General features: G+C 60.8%; 6 protein-coding genes across 6 annotated transcripts; 4 read left to right on the forward strand and 2 right to left on the reverse strand.

The window, feature by feature from the left end:
- Nucleotides 1–1753: 1753 nt before the first annotated feature.
- On the forward strand, nt 1754–3004 carry EHS24_007779 (uncharacterized protein; the record flags this gene model as incomplete). Its single annotated transcript, XM_028623123.1, has 5 exons — nt 1754–1918; nt 1962–2102; nt 2239–2399; nt 2505–2787; nt 2852–3004. 5 exons carry the CDS (start codon nt 1754–1756, stop codon nt 3002–3004), a joined length of 903 nt encoding a protein of 300 aa, XP_028477016.1.
- Nucleotides 3005–3159: 155 nt separating this feature from the next.
- EHS24_007780 (uncharacterized protein) lies at nt 3160–4302 on the reverse strand (the record flags this gene model as incomplete). The annotated part of the gene is made up of 1 exon (XM_028623124.1): nt 3160–4302. The coding sequence occupies one exon, from the start codon at nt 4300–4302 to the stop codon at nt 3160–3162; it is 1143 nt and encodes a 380-aa protein (XP_028477017.1).
- Nucleotides 4303–4577: 275 nt separating this feature from the next.
- EHS24_007781 (uncharacterized protein) lies at nt 4578–5847 on the forward strand (the record flags this gene model as incomplete). The annotated part of the gene is made up of 5 exons (XM_028623125.1): nt 4578–4607; nt 4652–4679; nt 4743–4768; nt 5096–5243; nt 5660–5847. 5 exons carry the CDS (start codon nt 4578–4580, stop codon nt 5845–5847), a joined length of 420 nt encoding a protein of 139 aa, XP_028477018.1.
- Nucleotides 5848–7771: 1924 nt separating this feature from the next.
- EHS24_007782 (uncharacterized protein) lies at nt 7772–9146 on the forward strand (the record flags this gene model as incomplete). Its single annotated transcript, XM_028623126.1, has 4 exons — nt 7772–8024; nt 8091–8353; nt 8575–8821; nt 9076–9146. The coding sequence occupies 4 exons, from the start codon at nt 7772–7774 to the stop codon at nt 9144–9146; spliced, it is 834 nt and encodes a 277-aa protein (XP_028477019.1).
- A 945-nt stretch (nt 9147–10091) lies between these two features.
- Nucleotides 10092–11221, forward strand: EHS24_007783 (uncharacterized protein; the record flags this gene model as incomplete). Its single annotated transcript, XM_028623127.1, has 4 exons — nt 10092–10455; nt 10620–10879; nt 10928–11141; nt 11190–11221. 4 exons carry the CDS (start codon nt 10092–10094, stop codon nt 11219–11221), a joined length of 870 nt encoding a protein of 289 aa, XP_028477020.1.
- Nucleotides 11222–12011: 790 nt separating this feature from the next.
- Nucleotides 12012–13353, reverse strand: EHS24_007784 (uncharacterized protein; the record flags this gene model as incomplete). The annotated part of the gene is made up of 3 exons (XM_028623128.1): nt 12012–12192; nt 12240–12882; nt 12924–13353. 3 exons carry the CDS (start codon nt 13351–13353, stop codon nt 12012–12014), a joined length of 1254 nt encoding a protein of 417 aa, XP_028477021.1.
- Nucleotides 13354–14588: the final 1235 nt, after the last annotated feature.

The following is a 14588-nucleotide window of genomic DNA, read 5'->3' on the forward strand; positions in this document are numbered from 1 at the left end:
ATAACGGGCTGCCGTCGGGGGCCTGACTGCCACGTGTTAATCACGTGACCATGATGGGAGCGACCGCGGGCCGAGATATGGTGTCAATCGGCCGGTCTTTCATGTGCATTCTTTGAACCGGACTGCTCCTGTCACTCACGACACTCACCAAAGCCCTCCAAGGTCACCGAGACAGAGGCCAGACAGTCCGTCAGAAGACAGGCCCTCCAGATCTAGCTTTAGAAACTTGATATGCTTGTCTGCCCCGTCGACTGTCTGTCATCAGCACGGCCACTCGCGCCACTCGATAACCAACGCCGATCGCGTACCCAGCCAGATACTGACCTGCAAGAGATGGCAAGCTTCTCAACATCGACCTGAATCCTGCCAGCCGTCTGGCGACACAGTCGTGGCTGCGACAACTAACGCGCTGAAACGTTCAGCTGTGCTCAGCCACATGAGGTTTGAGGGCACCGGGGAGCCCAAGGCCGCGTAGTCCCCTCCCCCGCCAAGCCGGTAAACGTCGCCGACAACAACCCGTTCCTATCAGTCACATAAACGGTGCCGCGGCGACGTTCACGGTCCGGTAGACCACTTGGCGGCGGTCCGGGAGCACCGATGTCGACATACGCGGCCCGTCGGTGACCGCTGAAGCCGGAGGGTGATGCAGGCCGGAGGGGAGGGGCATGGAGGTTGTCACTCGACGCCTGCAGCTGCGAATCTACTAGCTTTGCCCAGTCCACTATTTTGAACCCAACAGTGTGAAATGGACTCCGGCTGGCAGTCACTGTACACTGTAGCGCCTGTGGGCCGTAGGGTTGAGCGGCATTGGCCGCAACCTTGTGCTACCAAATTGTTTACTTGTTTGGCTCCAAGGTCTAAATCGAACGACCGTTCCTCTCCATGTCTCCATGGTCTCCACACTCACTTCCGGCTGCGCAGACTGAAATTAACCGGAGATGCCGGCGTCTTGGCTGGTCCATTCACTCCATTGCTGACGACTATTTTTCTGTCTCTAGCCCATCACATGCTGTTGTCTTGTCGCCCTACGGCAGCGTGACCAAGTTGATATACATGCTACGGTTGTACCGTGATCCGTGAGCTACCCGATATGCCCATGCTGCACAGGCGCGCAGGCCTGTGCGCATGTCGTCGTTTCGCCGCTGCCTGCGGGGCTGGCTGTTGACTTCCAGCCGGTTGGAGAACGTCTCCACCCCCTCCCCCCCGCATGTATGAGGCTAGACGGTGAACGGGTAATCCCCGCTGGCCCCTCTATCGTACATGGGGCCGTCGTGGGGCCGACATGACAGTCGTAGGACGCGCCAGGATCTAGTGCGTGCGCAGTTAGCCGGTAGCCCCGGTAGGTGTTATGGCGCGAGCAAAGAGAGACCAGACCCCCCCTGGCAAGACGCCTCGCCGAGGCGAACGCGCAAGTACTGTAGATGCGCAGATGCACAGCGTGCATGCAACAATCGTGACACATGCAGCTCGGGCTACATGCCGTATATGCGCGCGCCTGTGCATGTGGCGCGGGCAGTCAAGGCCAGTCGTCGGTGGCTTGGCCCCCGCGACCTGCACCTGGCGCGCCTCGCCATCTCGGGCCAACATCCAACCGGCACGGCCACCAGTGCAAGCCAAGCCCGAGGACCACGCTGTAACATTCAAGAACCCAGCTCGCCACGACGTCTCATCCTCATCCTCCCAACCCTCTCACATCTTTGCACGTTTCACGCAGGTTACCACTCTCACCACATCAACAGCTGTATCCGTAAACATGCCCTTCCCCGTCTCCCTCCTCACCCCTCCCGCCGGCGTCACGTTTGAGCGCCAGTTCACTGCCGAGCAGGAGACCGATGTCGCTGCCCTTGCCGCGCACTACAACGCCGATGGCTACACCCTCGACGGTGAAGCTCTTACTGAGCGCGAGCAGATGCACCTCGTAAGCTGCAACTCTCCCCGGCGTAAGCTGACACCTCCCACAGTCCAAGGAGACGCTCCTCCGCTTCCGCCTGTCGTCGCGTGACGTCGCCCACACTATTGAGCGCATCGACGCCAACACCAGGTTCCGTCGCGAGCACAAGGTCGAGGACTGGGAGGCCATGGCCGCTGCCGTCAAGCCAGAGGTACGTCGTGAATGAGAGCGGTGTGCCGAGCACTCAGAGCGGAACGCTCTGGATGCGATGACGCGCCCGCCACGCAACACAAACAACAGGACCAAAAAAAGCATAACAGGAATCCAGGAACTGACGCCGGCGGCAGATGAAGACGGGCAAGGTGTTCATCCTTGGTTTCTCCAAGGCCGGCCAGCCGGTCATGTACGTCTTCCACCCGCGCAACGACTGGCCCAGCGCCCAGCGTACCCAGATCCCGGCCATCTTCTTCCTCGAGCGTGCGCGCGACCTGCAGGCCGGTGGTGTCGAGTGAGTTACAGCGAGTGCGGGGCATGACGCCACGGGCATCCCATGCAGATCAACTGCCCGTGGAGTTGCGCTCCCTCGTGTATATCCAGATGCTAACTGGCCCAGCTCGATCTACGTGTTCCAGAACTATGGCGTCCCCAAGCTCGGCGACAACCAGACCCCAGCGTTCGCCAAGGAGAACATGCAGATTGTGGCCGACCACTACCCGCGCAACGTCGGCAAGGCCGTGCTCCAGGACATGGGCTTTGTCGTGCGCACCTTCATCAACCTGATCTGGCCGTTTGTCGACTCGTGGACTAAGGAGGTCACCCTCTTTGACAAGTCGAGCAAGCCCCAGCCGGACATTGAAGCCAGCCTCATCCCCAAGGAGTGCAAGGGAGAGTTTGACGTGAGTCGTCCGCTGAAGGTGGCCCGTCGTTGGGATCGTAGCTGACCACACACACACACACCAGTACACCTGGAACGTCGACGAGTACTGGCCCGTTCTCATGGCGGTCATCAAGGCCCGCCGCACAGACCAGGAGAAGCGCTTCCGCGAGGTCGGCGCCAAGGTCGGTGTCCAGGAGAAGCTCTTCAAGGTCACCGACGTGGCCGTCACCTTGTAAGGAACCGGGTGGTTTGTTTGGCCGTAGATACCTCGAACGTGTGCCATCCCAGTGGAGCCCGTGGTTTTTGCTCTATCTCTGCAGTGATGTATGATGGACATTTGTTTTACGATCGGCTGCGACGCACGAGACGTGCGCTCGTCGCTCACTCTATTCTATACATACGTCCACTCGCCTTCGTACCCCCGCGGGAACAGCAGGGCGGAGGGTATATGGTGTAGGCGTGAGACGGCGCTTTCCGGGGTACAAGCCGTGTACAGCGCGTACACGTCGTCGCCGACGCGAGCGCGGTACTGGGGGGCGGAGAGAAACTCAAACCTGCGCTCCACTTCTTCTTTGCTCTCCTGCTCAGACATGGACATGGTCCGGCGTATCTCCTCGGCCACCGCAGCCTTGACGGCCGGTATGACGGCTGTGCAGTCCACACCGGCGGCCAGCCCTTTACCCGTCGCCTGCCACGTCCACATGTTGTCAATGTCTACGACGGTGACTTTCGGGTGGGACCCAGCCTGGATGAACCCAAACCAAGTGACGTGCGCCGCGGCCGCCGCGACCAGGCTGGGATGCAGTGGCGATCCGGGGTGCGACCACGTCCGCACCGACAGGCCGAACATGAGGACAATCTCGCGTACGTGCGGCAAGTCGCTCGTGAGGTTCGAGTACGGGTGCAGGCTGTCGCGCCTGTATTCGTAGTGTACAAACACCAGACGGGTGACCTTGCGCGCTGCGCGGGAACTGAACGCCGGCAGACTCCCCTTGCGCATAAACGACACGACCGTGTCGGCCGGGACGGTGCATTTGGCCACTTCGTCGTAGCCCGCGTGCCAGCAGCCGCGGGGGAACCCGAGCCTGCAAAACTCGGTGCTCCAGCACAGCCGGACGGTGGTCACGCCCGTGAGGAAGGGGATGAGGCCGGCCACGTCGCGTGCCCGCGGCCCGCCGTCGAGGTCGACGGCGCGGACGTGCTCGAGCAGCGCGTTGGAGCGGTCCGTGGGGCTCGTGGCTGGGCAGAACGCCGCCACGCGCTCGCCGCCGTGCCCGTATGACCTGAGCTCGTAGGGTATGAAGCCCGCGTTCCGGACGCGTAATGGCCGTCGACCAAACTCGCTCGTGTCAGTTGTGAAATCCTCAGCGTACAGGGCCACAATGTCGATGTGAGCGACGAGGTGGATGTCGACGACATCGCGAAGGTTCCTGCAGACGGCGCGGAGCGTGTTTCGGTCTTGAGCGGAGATGCGAGACACGATCGCTTGGGTGATGTGCGGGAACGCGCCCGGGGTGAACACCGCGGCGGACATGAGGTCATGCGGCGCATGGAACAGGTGAGATAGATGAGATGCAGAAAAGAGACATGGCCAAGATCGACAGAGGGCCAGAAAGTCTCGGAAGCGCGACATGCCCAACTCCCCTTGTTCTGACGTCACGTCTCATGTTCATCTCGGGCCGGTTACTTTGGCGACACTCCGGCTACTTGCAACTTGCCGTCGCATGCACCTCCATCGGCCAGGTCCTACACGCTCGCGTTGCTCGTTCGCACTGTATACGTCCAACAACGAGCATCATCTCCAAGACAATGGCAGCGTGTCTGAAGCATACCCGCAAGGTGGGGGCAAACTCTGCACACGACAAGCAAGCTGATGGGGCCAGGTCTGGGCCGAGTCCCTCGCACAGCGTCGTGAGCGCCCTTGCCCACCTGGATGGAAACTGGGAGTCTGGGAGACACTGACGACGACGGCAGGCTTTGACACGACGGCGCTTTCCACTGTGGGTTCCGTTCTGACTGATTAGGAAGGAGGAGATATGTTGGAGTCGCGCGGGGACACGGCAGGAGAGGGGGATTGGGGCCACGGGAGAGGGATATATGCCGAGGGACTCGTCTGACGGCCAGCTCGTGGTGAACAAGGCGCGACCGGGCTGGGTACACACCACATTCAAAGTCGGCCAGGCGCACCTGAACAACCATGGAGTGAGGGCTCTGGGATAGGATGGGAAGAGCTGACTGAAGACCGTCCACGGTGGGCTGCTGTGCACAGTTGGTATCGGAAGAATACCACCCGTCTGGCTCGATCGGCTGACAACTGACCCACCCAGCTCGTTGACACCGTGACGTGGCTCGCGATGAATTCGGTGGGCGACCCACCGCCCTGGGGCGCGAGCTGTAACATTTCGTGCGAGTTTGTCAAGCCGGCCGGCGTAGAGGGCGACTCACTTGACGGCGTCGGGGAAGTGATTCAGCTTGGTGAGTTCATTTCGGTGTGGAGTGAGATATTTTCCCACACCGCCGAACGTTTGTGGCTGCGCCTGCTGGCGTCATCAGTGACATCCTGGCCGCCATGTTGGCCTGCCCGTGTGTGCGAGAGAGGACTGTTTCGATCGAACGTGTGGACGAGGACGGCTTGTCAAACTTGACAGACAAGTTGATGAGGAATGGGGCAACCAAAAGGTGTACCTCATTCCGAACGATGGTGGAATCACGTCATGGCGTGCTTCCGACACAGAGCGGACGCCTTGAGAGGACAGAGCGTGGAGGATGTTCTTCTGCCCTGTCCCCACAGTCCCCAGGGGCACGTCTTGGCGTGCGGAACATTCCTCTGGGTTCCCGATTTGCGAGCAACCAAGAAAGACAGCAGTGACTGACCAGTCCTCGTCGCTCAGGACGCCGCTTGGTCTTTATGCGCATCAATTTCTACCTCAACGACAAGCTTGTGGGCTACGGCTCGCACACAATGGTGGGCGGACACGACCTCAAGGTCCGCTTCACCGAGGACGGGGAGCGTGAGCTCACAGCGGCCGAGATGGCGGCGGGTAAAAGGAAAGCGGACGAGGCCAGAGCCAAGCTTTGAACGTGTGCTTGTGTAGCTGCAATGTACATATAGTGTTTGGATGTGGCAATTATCCTTGACGCCGAGGAGACCCATGGGGAAGACCCCAGCGGGCACAGCCCCGACTGCGTACCGCGGAACAAGATAAGGTGAGAGGAAAGGCGCACAATTCCAGAAGGACGCGTGAGGTGTGTACTGCACGTTACTGGCCTACTGGGGTTGGACGCCACTGCCAAGCGAGGGGGAGTACGACATGGTGATGGTGCGCGCTGGCGGTTACCTGGTCGGTTCAGTGAGGTCTCGCCCGACGCCTTCGTTCCATCGTCGCCGCCCCCATCGTTCCCCGAAAGCATGCTGAGACCCCCCGTCCGTCGTCGCGCTGGGGCGTTGCTTTGGCCCCCAGAGTGAGATCCAGTGATCCAGTGACCGAGAGACTCACCGTGACCGTCCTCAATGCCCACTCGCGGTCGTCCTGACCGTTGACCGTTGGTGCGGTTGCCGCTGCCACTGCCGCCGTGCCTCTGGTATATGCCGCCGGTACTGCCCGGGGCCTTGGGCCTCGCCAACTGGCGTCGTCGTCCGTTTTTCCGCTGTCGAGCCGGGCAGCCAAGGGTGCAAGCGACCGGGGGGGGGCCCACTGCCCCACACGGTTCGCAGCGAGCGGAAGCTCGGAGGTCTGCGGGCCACGGTGTCACCTGCGGTCGGTACGTCGGTTACACGCAATCTTCATCCCCGCAATTTATTTCACCAATGAGCAATGGGGGCTAGGGGTTGACTCGTCGTCGTCCACCATATGCCAAGACAGCCTGTGGACACTGGACTGGGCTGGGCAGCGCCTTGCCGTGCGCCAACGTCGTAAGAAATGTGTCTCTCCACACCGCGGTGGGGCACTCACGGGAGTGAAGCGCGACTCACCCGGGAATGCGGCTGTGTCTGGCTAGTGGCTGATGTGACTGGGGCGAGATTACTCGGAATGTTGTTCGGGGAGATCTGGTGGTCAGAGCGCGAGAGTGTCGGTCCACATCAGTCAGCGGCACGCCGTCATTTGAGATGCATGCAACGACCTGGCGGGTCGATTTGAGAGGTTGTCAGGTGTATTTGAGAGGCTTGGTCTATGCATGGGTCAGCAAGGACCGTACGCATGGAGCAAAGGGGGAGGGCTGGCACTCCATTTGAGATTGTGATTTTCCGGTCCGCTATCGGCAGGTGACGCCCGACCTCACACGATAGCCACACGGCGCCAGGGTGCGGCCAGAAGTGCAGCGGCCAGCGGCGACCTTGCGGCAACGGCGGGCTTGAGCTTTGGGTTCTGTACGATCTGGACGTTCTGGTTGGACGCGGGGAGGCTCGCGCGCGCGAAGCATACCGCGAGCGACCGCCTCTGGCCTCTGGTGGCTGCGAGATCACGCATCTTGGGTGACACCCCGCGGTTCGCAAAGGGAAAAAGTTGGCTCACGACTCTCCGCCGCCGGGTCTGGTGAGAGCTTTTTTCGGTCTGGCAGTGAGTGGCAGAGAGAGCACACGCTCCGCATCGGCCCCCCAGGAGACGTGTGCAGAGGATAAGAGATGCGACAACGCCCGTATGCATGACAGAAGGGGGGAGGGGGGGGAGGGGAAGAGGGGGGGGAGGTGGGGCGGGTGGAGTGGGGACGAGTGGGCCGTCCTACCGGGCCGATGGGTGGGTGGATGGATGATCGGGAAGGCGGGGCACAGGGGGGAAGGCGGCGAGGCGGTTTATTATTGCCCACCCCAGGTGATACCGTTCGTTTGTGTGTCTCGATGGGAGTAGTTGGGAGTAGTTGTCTGGCCTCAAATACCCCACTACATTGCAACCACTTTGCATTCCTCCCACCCACTCATTCTCTACGCGACAACAACCATGACTCTAGCCACACACCTGTCGGCCCCGACACCGCTGCCCCTCTCACGCCGCAGCTCCTTGAGCATGGCCTCGGACATCCTGCCACCATCATACTGCGAGCCACCAAGCTACCTCGCAACCTTGTGCGGCCCCACCGCCCGCTACGCCTGCATGTCCCTCTCCGGCACCGACAAGCTGCGTCTCATCGGCTTTCCAGAAGAGGACGCAACAGCCGTCGTCGAGGTCGTCGACGCTGCCATCACTGCCAGCTGGGGGGTTCAAGCGCGGACGTGCCCAAAGAAGCGGGTCTTTGAGTGGAAGCTCAAGGGAAGGCCATGTGAGTGACAGCTTGACAGTCGTGGTGCAGCCTGGTCCGATGGGCGGTGCTGATCCATCGTCACAGGGGCCGGCGACGGGTGGAACGACGAAGCAACACCTCTTCGCCTTCTGATCGGCTCCATTCGCGGACTGGCCGCTACCGGCTGGCACGCTCACGCCGCCGCCGACGTTGCGTACCGTCTGTCGTGTGGCCGCGACACCCTCTTCCTCCGTCAAGGTCCACCCGTCCAGCGTGCAGTCTTCGCCATCACGTTCCGCAAACCCAGCATCCTCATGCTCGTCGACGCCCCACACGTTGTCCAGAACGTCTTCATCACTAGGCTCAAGGTGAGTACCAAGAGCACCCCCATCCCCCTCTCACCACCCCAATTTGATTGCAAGCCAAGCGCCGCTTGTACCGGACGGCGCTACCGTGCTATCGCTACATCCACTATAAGCCACTATCTCGTGGCGTGGCGTTGGGCACGGATCCCACCTTGGGATAGTCCTCGACGACCTCGCCCATGCTACTCGCATCGGACTCTGGAACTCCGCTGACATCTTGGCAGGCTTGGTATGACGGCGTCCACGGATGGGAGGTCGAAAACGGCGCACTCAAGGTCCACCTCAAGGGCCAGCTCTGGCCGGGCTTCACCGAGGCCCAGACGTTTGCTGTCCGCGAACTGCTGTGCGGTATTCTCGGCACGCTTGACGAGCTCGGTTACGAGCTCGTCGCCAGCATGGACTTTACCGCTGTACCCGCATGGAACAGGCTCGGCGCCGCGCAACCAGGCAGGAGTCGAGGCAGCACCAACAGTGAGTGTGTCCCGGACATGCATGTGAGAGGGGCCGCGAAGAACAGCGGACAGCCCCCCTCCCTACCCCCCGAGTTGCAGACGGAGTAGTGTGGTTGTGGGTGTGGGCGCGGGGCTCACACGAGGTCGGCGAGTGCATCTCGGAGCGTCATGCGGAGCTCCCGCGCATCCCATCTCACCTCACACACTTGTGATCTGTGATTCACCAATTTGCCCATTTATGCAGAACTCGAGAAACTGACGCCGCTCTTCCAGTCGACTCGTGGTTCTTCGCTAGCAAGGGGCCAAGCATTCCAAGTGACGCGAACCCCAGCCGAGATCAATGATCGGTTCCACTCCTTGCACGGTGGTCGAGACCCACCAACTCCCCAGCGGCCAGCGGCTGGACCGCACCAGCGTTGTTGCGTCACAATGACGACACGCAGATTCCGCCAGACGTCCAAAAACGCGCACCACCCGCAACTCTTAAAATACCCCCGACTACTATGTGCTTCCGCTGTAATGTTCGGCGGCTGGACGAGACATCGCAGATGTGGCGACACAGGAGATGGTGACGAGGGAACGAGTGTGTACATAGAATGTTCAAGTGGCTACTTGGCACGACGACCCATTACTGTTGTAAAACTTGTATTCACGGCTTGATATGACGATACGGTACACAGACAACCAACATCCTCCGTTTCGGAGTTTGCCAGCGCATGCCCAACCACCCAGAGAACAGGGAGGCCGTCTGGAGTGGAGATCGCTGGAACGCTGGAACGGCTGGGAAGTGTGCACTGCCGACATGGCGGCCAATGTGCACACGGACTGCTCGGCCAGAAGCTGGTGAGCGGCGTCCATCACAGCCGCAAGTCGCGCAAAGTCGGGCAATTCCTGAAGGCAATGTCCTCAGGCGCCCGTCAGTAGACTTTCCGGTCTTGGCACACCCAAAACACGTGCATTCTCGCGCCGATGGCCCGAGTGCTGAGTGCCCAGTGCTGAGCGCTGTGCAAATAGGAACGGTAGGCGATGCTTGTGATAGGAGAGGTCCATGAGGCATTATGAAGAAAAGAAGCGTTTCAAGCACTGGTTTCATCGAAGCAAAACGCCTCCCAGCGCTGGATAACGGAATGACGTCAATGCCATCCCCCAAACGTTGCGGTTTAAAATCGCCTCCCATTCCGGCTCCCCCTGTGGTGGTGATATTGACACGCGTTGCTGCATCACTGAGCAACTCTCTCTTTCTCTCGCACCACCTCTCCGCGCTCCACGCCCCACTACACTCACCAGCCATGGGCCTCTTCGACAAGAACCCCGCACCACCATCGCAGCCGCTCGCCCCGCCGCCGTCCTACAACGCCGGGGGTTCGAGCTCTAGCGTCAACTCGGGCGCCTACGGCAGCGACAAGAAGGAGCCCTTCCCACCCCCGCCGGCTGCTGAATCGCCGTACCAGACCGGCCAGGCCGGTCCGTCGTACCAGGCGGCGTACGGCGCGGTCCTGCTCTCGTCGTCGGACAAGATCCGGCTCCTCAACTTCCCCGAACACGTTATCGGCGTTGTGGGCGACACGATCACGCGCGCGTGGCCGCCTGGCATCCAGACCCGCGGGCGACTCGAGTATGGCGGCTTCGAGTTCAAGCTCAAGGGCAGGCCTTGTGAGTGTTTGCCTCTGTGGACGGCGCGGTGGTTGGGGTGTGCGGCACCGCAGCGCAGCAGCGTGCAAGGCAGTCGTTGCGCCGTGTGTGTTGTGCGGTTTGCCCGTGGGCGTCATGTCTGACCCTGCTCCGCGCACGCGTCCATTGCTCACACCTCTCAACAGGGTACGGCCAAGGATCTGAAGCAGTTCCCGCACGCCGACTGATGATCCACTTCCTGCACTGTATGGCGACGCAGGGCTGGCATCTCGCGGCATCGACCGACTTGAGCAAGAAGAGCTGGGACAAGGACACGCTCTTCTTCCGAGCCGGACCGCCTGTGCAGCGCATGTTCTTCAGCGTGTCGTTTAACGAGTATGACAAGATCCGCATCATTGACCCGCCAAACGACGCCATCAAGAACGCCTTGATCTCTGCTGTTCATGTGAGTTGCGCAACTCCACAGCGGAGGACACAACTGACGCCCCCAAAGACTTGGCCGATGGGCATCCAGGACCAGAAGGAGAAGGAGTACGGCTGCTACCAGTTGAAGCTGCGCGGGTCGCCGTGGGCGACGTCGAACGGCGCCCAGGTCTCGCAGTCGCGCCTGCTGGCGCTCAACCTCATGTCCACGATGGACAACCTCGGCTACGAGCTCGCAGCCTGTGTCGACATGAGCATCGGCGCGGGGGACGAGAGCAATGACAGTAGGTTCCAGGCGTGGGTACGCGTCGGTACTAAGCTGACAGGCACAGTCGACTCGTGGTTCTTTGCTAGCAAGTTGTAGCTGTGCGCGACCGCGACCAGGACGCCGACGCAATGGGGGTTCGAGATCCTCAACATCATAATGACCAACTGCAAACTGCCAGAACATGTTCCTGCTGGCGCTACCCTCCTCTATGTAATGTTGCCAATGTAAACAACCTCGTCACAGTACCTTCCTGAGTCGCGACGTTGAGTGTGCACAGCCTTCATGAATGGTGTACAAACGATGATAGGAACGTGTGCGTCTTGGCAATCGTCCCGCCACAACTCACCCTGCTTCCTTCGTCTGGGTCCACGGGCAATTGAACTTACCTGACCAGACGTTGGTGTATACACACTACAAGTAGGCGGCGACATACCTTGACCCACTTCTACCGCCACTTCCTCCACCCGCCACGCCCATCCTGTTCCAGATGGATGCCCTCGTGATCCACGTACCCAGTGGCCATTGCCTTCCCCTCTCTCTCCCATGACGCGTTGTCGGCTTCTGCTCGCGCTTCGGCCCTCACGACACTGCACCTGGTGAGAGTAGTGGACCCGCCAACTGCGCCTGCGCTGCGTCTGCCCACCTACCATACCCACTCGAAAAAGATAAAAAAGTGTAAAAATGAATGATCGCTTGACATGGACAGCGGAGCGCCCGCGGATAGTACATACTTGACCTGTGCCGGGGAAATTGGCGTTGGGATGTCTCTGTTGTGACACCTCTTTATGGCCCCCCTCACTGCTCGCCTCTCACACCCTTCGCCCACACGTACACACACCCTCTGCAAGATGGCACGGCCCCACACACTCGAGAGCGTGTGCGGCGTCTAGTAGCGCGGACGCTTCGAGTCGCGGTCCTCGTAGCCGCCACCACCGCCGCCGTACGAGCCGCCGCCACCGCCGCTTGGTGCGTCGTAGTCGCGCTTGTAGCCACCGCCGGGGGGGCCGCCCTGGTATCCGTTCGAGGGAGCACCGTAGCCGCTAGGTGGGCCGCCGCTGGGGGGACCGCTGAGGCTGTCAGCTTCTAACATTCTGGAACATTTAGCTAAACTTACCCATAACCACCACCACCACCGCCGCCGCCGAATCCGCCGCTTGGTGGGCCGCCGCGAGGTGCGCCGTAGCCACCGCCGGGTGCGCCGTAGCCGCCCTGTCCGCCAAAGCCGCCCGATGGAGGTCCCCCACGGTACCCGCCGCCGCCGCCTTGTGACCCACCGCGGAAGCCTCCTCCGCCGCCAAACCCGCCTCCGCGAGGAGGTCCCCCGCGGAAGCCTCCACGGAAGCCGCCCCGGAAGCCGCCGCCGCGCGGTGCGCCGGCGCCAAAGCTGTTGAACTGGGGCGCGATGGTGGCCGGGTCGACGGGCTTGGGGCGGCCGCCGAGACCGCCGCCGAGGCGCCGGGGCTTCCAGTCCTTGACGGTCCGGCCGCGCTCGACGTCGACGAGGATCTTCTTGTGGTGGATCGGAATGCCGTCGGCGTCCTTGTACGCGGCCTTCATGTCGCGCTCGCGCTCGTACACGATAAAGGCATAGTTGCGGCTCTTGTTCTTGTGGCCGCGCACAATGCGGATCTCCTCGATGTGGCCGTACACCTCAAACTCGTGGCGCAGGTCGGTCTCGGTCGCCTTGGTGGACAGGCGCGAGATGAACAGCGTCTTGTACGGGTCGCCGACGACCTTTGCGTCGTGGTTGGGGTCCCCTGGAGAGAGTCAGTTGTGGCCGTCAATAACGTCAACTCACAGTCCTTCTCGGCGCCCTTCTTGTACTCCTCCTGGCGCTTCTTTCTCAACTCGCGGCGCATCTTGACGGCCTCCTGGCCAATGACGCCGGCTGCGGTCACGGCGTCCGACTTCTTGGCCTTGCCCTTGCCCTTGACGTCCTTGGCCGCGCCGCCGTCCTTGACCTCGCCGTCCTCGTCCACGGCCATCTTCTCGTCCGCGCCATCCTCTGCCTCCTTCTTGACCTCGTCGTCCGCGGCAGGCTTGTCCTCGAGGCCTTGCTTGAGCTCGGCTTCCTCGGCCTCGTCGCGCAGCCGCTTCACGAGCGAGCCAATGCCGGAGAGCTTGTTGGGTCCGCGGTCCGAGTCGTCCTTTGTCAACGGCGGCAAGTACGGCAGTGGCGGCCGCGGCGCGAACATCCGCAGCAGGTTGGGCGGGAGGAGGGACGACATGTGCTTTCTGCGCGCGCGCGGGGGTTGTGTGTTGTTGTTGATGGGATTACTCGCTGCGATCGCTGGTAGATCCACCTTCGAAAGCTGGACGCACCAAGCCGAGAGAGGGCAATCAGTCGGAGCGGGAGCTAACGCCGAGTGTGGCACTTACGCCTGGGTGTGGCTCGAGTGTCCCGGACAACGATGTGATTTCGACTTTCGATTGAGCGTAAGCTATGCATGTACTGACTTGAAGCGTCCAGTCTTGAGGGATCTAAATGTGCTATGCATACAGATATGTAAACTGGAAACAGGCCATGTGCGCCTATGGTGGGTTGCAGTCGTCACAACGGACATCTACTGTCCTATCAGTGGGCCTTCCACAGCACTGCCTCCCTTGACGTGCTGTCGTGGATTCTATGGAGACACTCTTTAATTGCAGTGAGGACATGGCCCACAGTAAGGACCAGTGGGCGGAAGTCACCAGTGTACAGAAACAGTCGTCACTACACAGGTACAGTGTTTGCTGTATCAAGTGGGAGCCAACGTTCCACACAACAGCACCTCCACATTCCTGCACGCTTCTGCGCAGGCCCCGTCAGCACAGACAGAACAGACGTGTGTGCAGTCTTGACTTTTAGTTGTGGCGCTGTAAGATCTGGGCGGTAGGTCCAGTCGTGAGATACGGTGGTGACTTTTGCGGCTTGGAATGTGCGATGCACAAACGCCTCCACACGCCCCCCCTGTGACGTTTGGATGGTTTGTGGGCTTGTGCAGCATGTGCAGTGTTGGTGGAGAAGCTGGACCGTGTTAGCATATGACTGGGGCCCGGTGGCCGGTCCGCCGGACTGCCGACACGGTACGGTTTCATTCGTCCCGACGGCACCACGTACCATGTGTACGACTACTACTGGCGTATTGAACCCGACGTCCGGGTGGCCATGTCGGGCGTGTCGTACTTGATCTCTTTTCGCAAGCATATCTCGCTCCTTTCACTATACCTTCTACTTTACCCGGGCTATCAGTAATAGTAACAATCTGTGGCCAATGCCTGTGTACGGTGAGAGTGTACAATCACCGATGTTTTTAAAAGAACGAAGTGACCTTATGCTAATCGTCACCAAAGCTTTCTCACTGTACATATACGCTCGGAACATGACCGAGAACCCAGGCAATGACACATGTCACCACCAAAGCCGTCTCCTGGCCCCAAACGAAAGACAGGGCGGCGCTTTGCCATCTCGTCCCACAGCTAT

The sequence above is a fragment of the Apiotrichum porosum genome (genome assembly GCF_003942205.1).
Source record: "Apiotrichum porosum strain DSM 27194 chromosome Unknown scaffold_5, whole genome shotgun sequence".
In the NCBI taxonomy this organism is placed as follows: domain Eukaryota; kingdom Fungi; phylum Basidiomycota; class Tremellomycetes; order Trichosporonales; family Trichosporonaceae; genus Apiotrichum; species Apiotrichum porosum.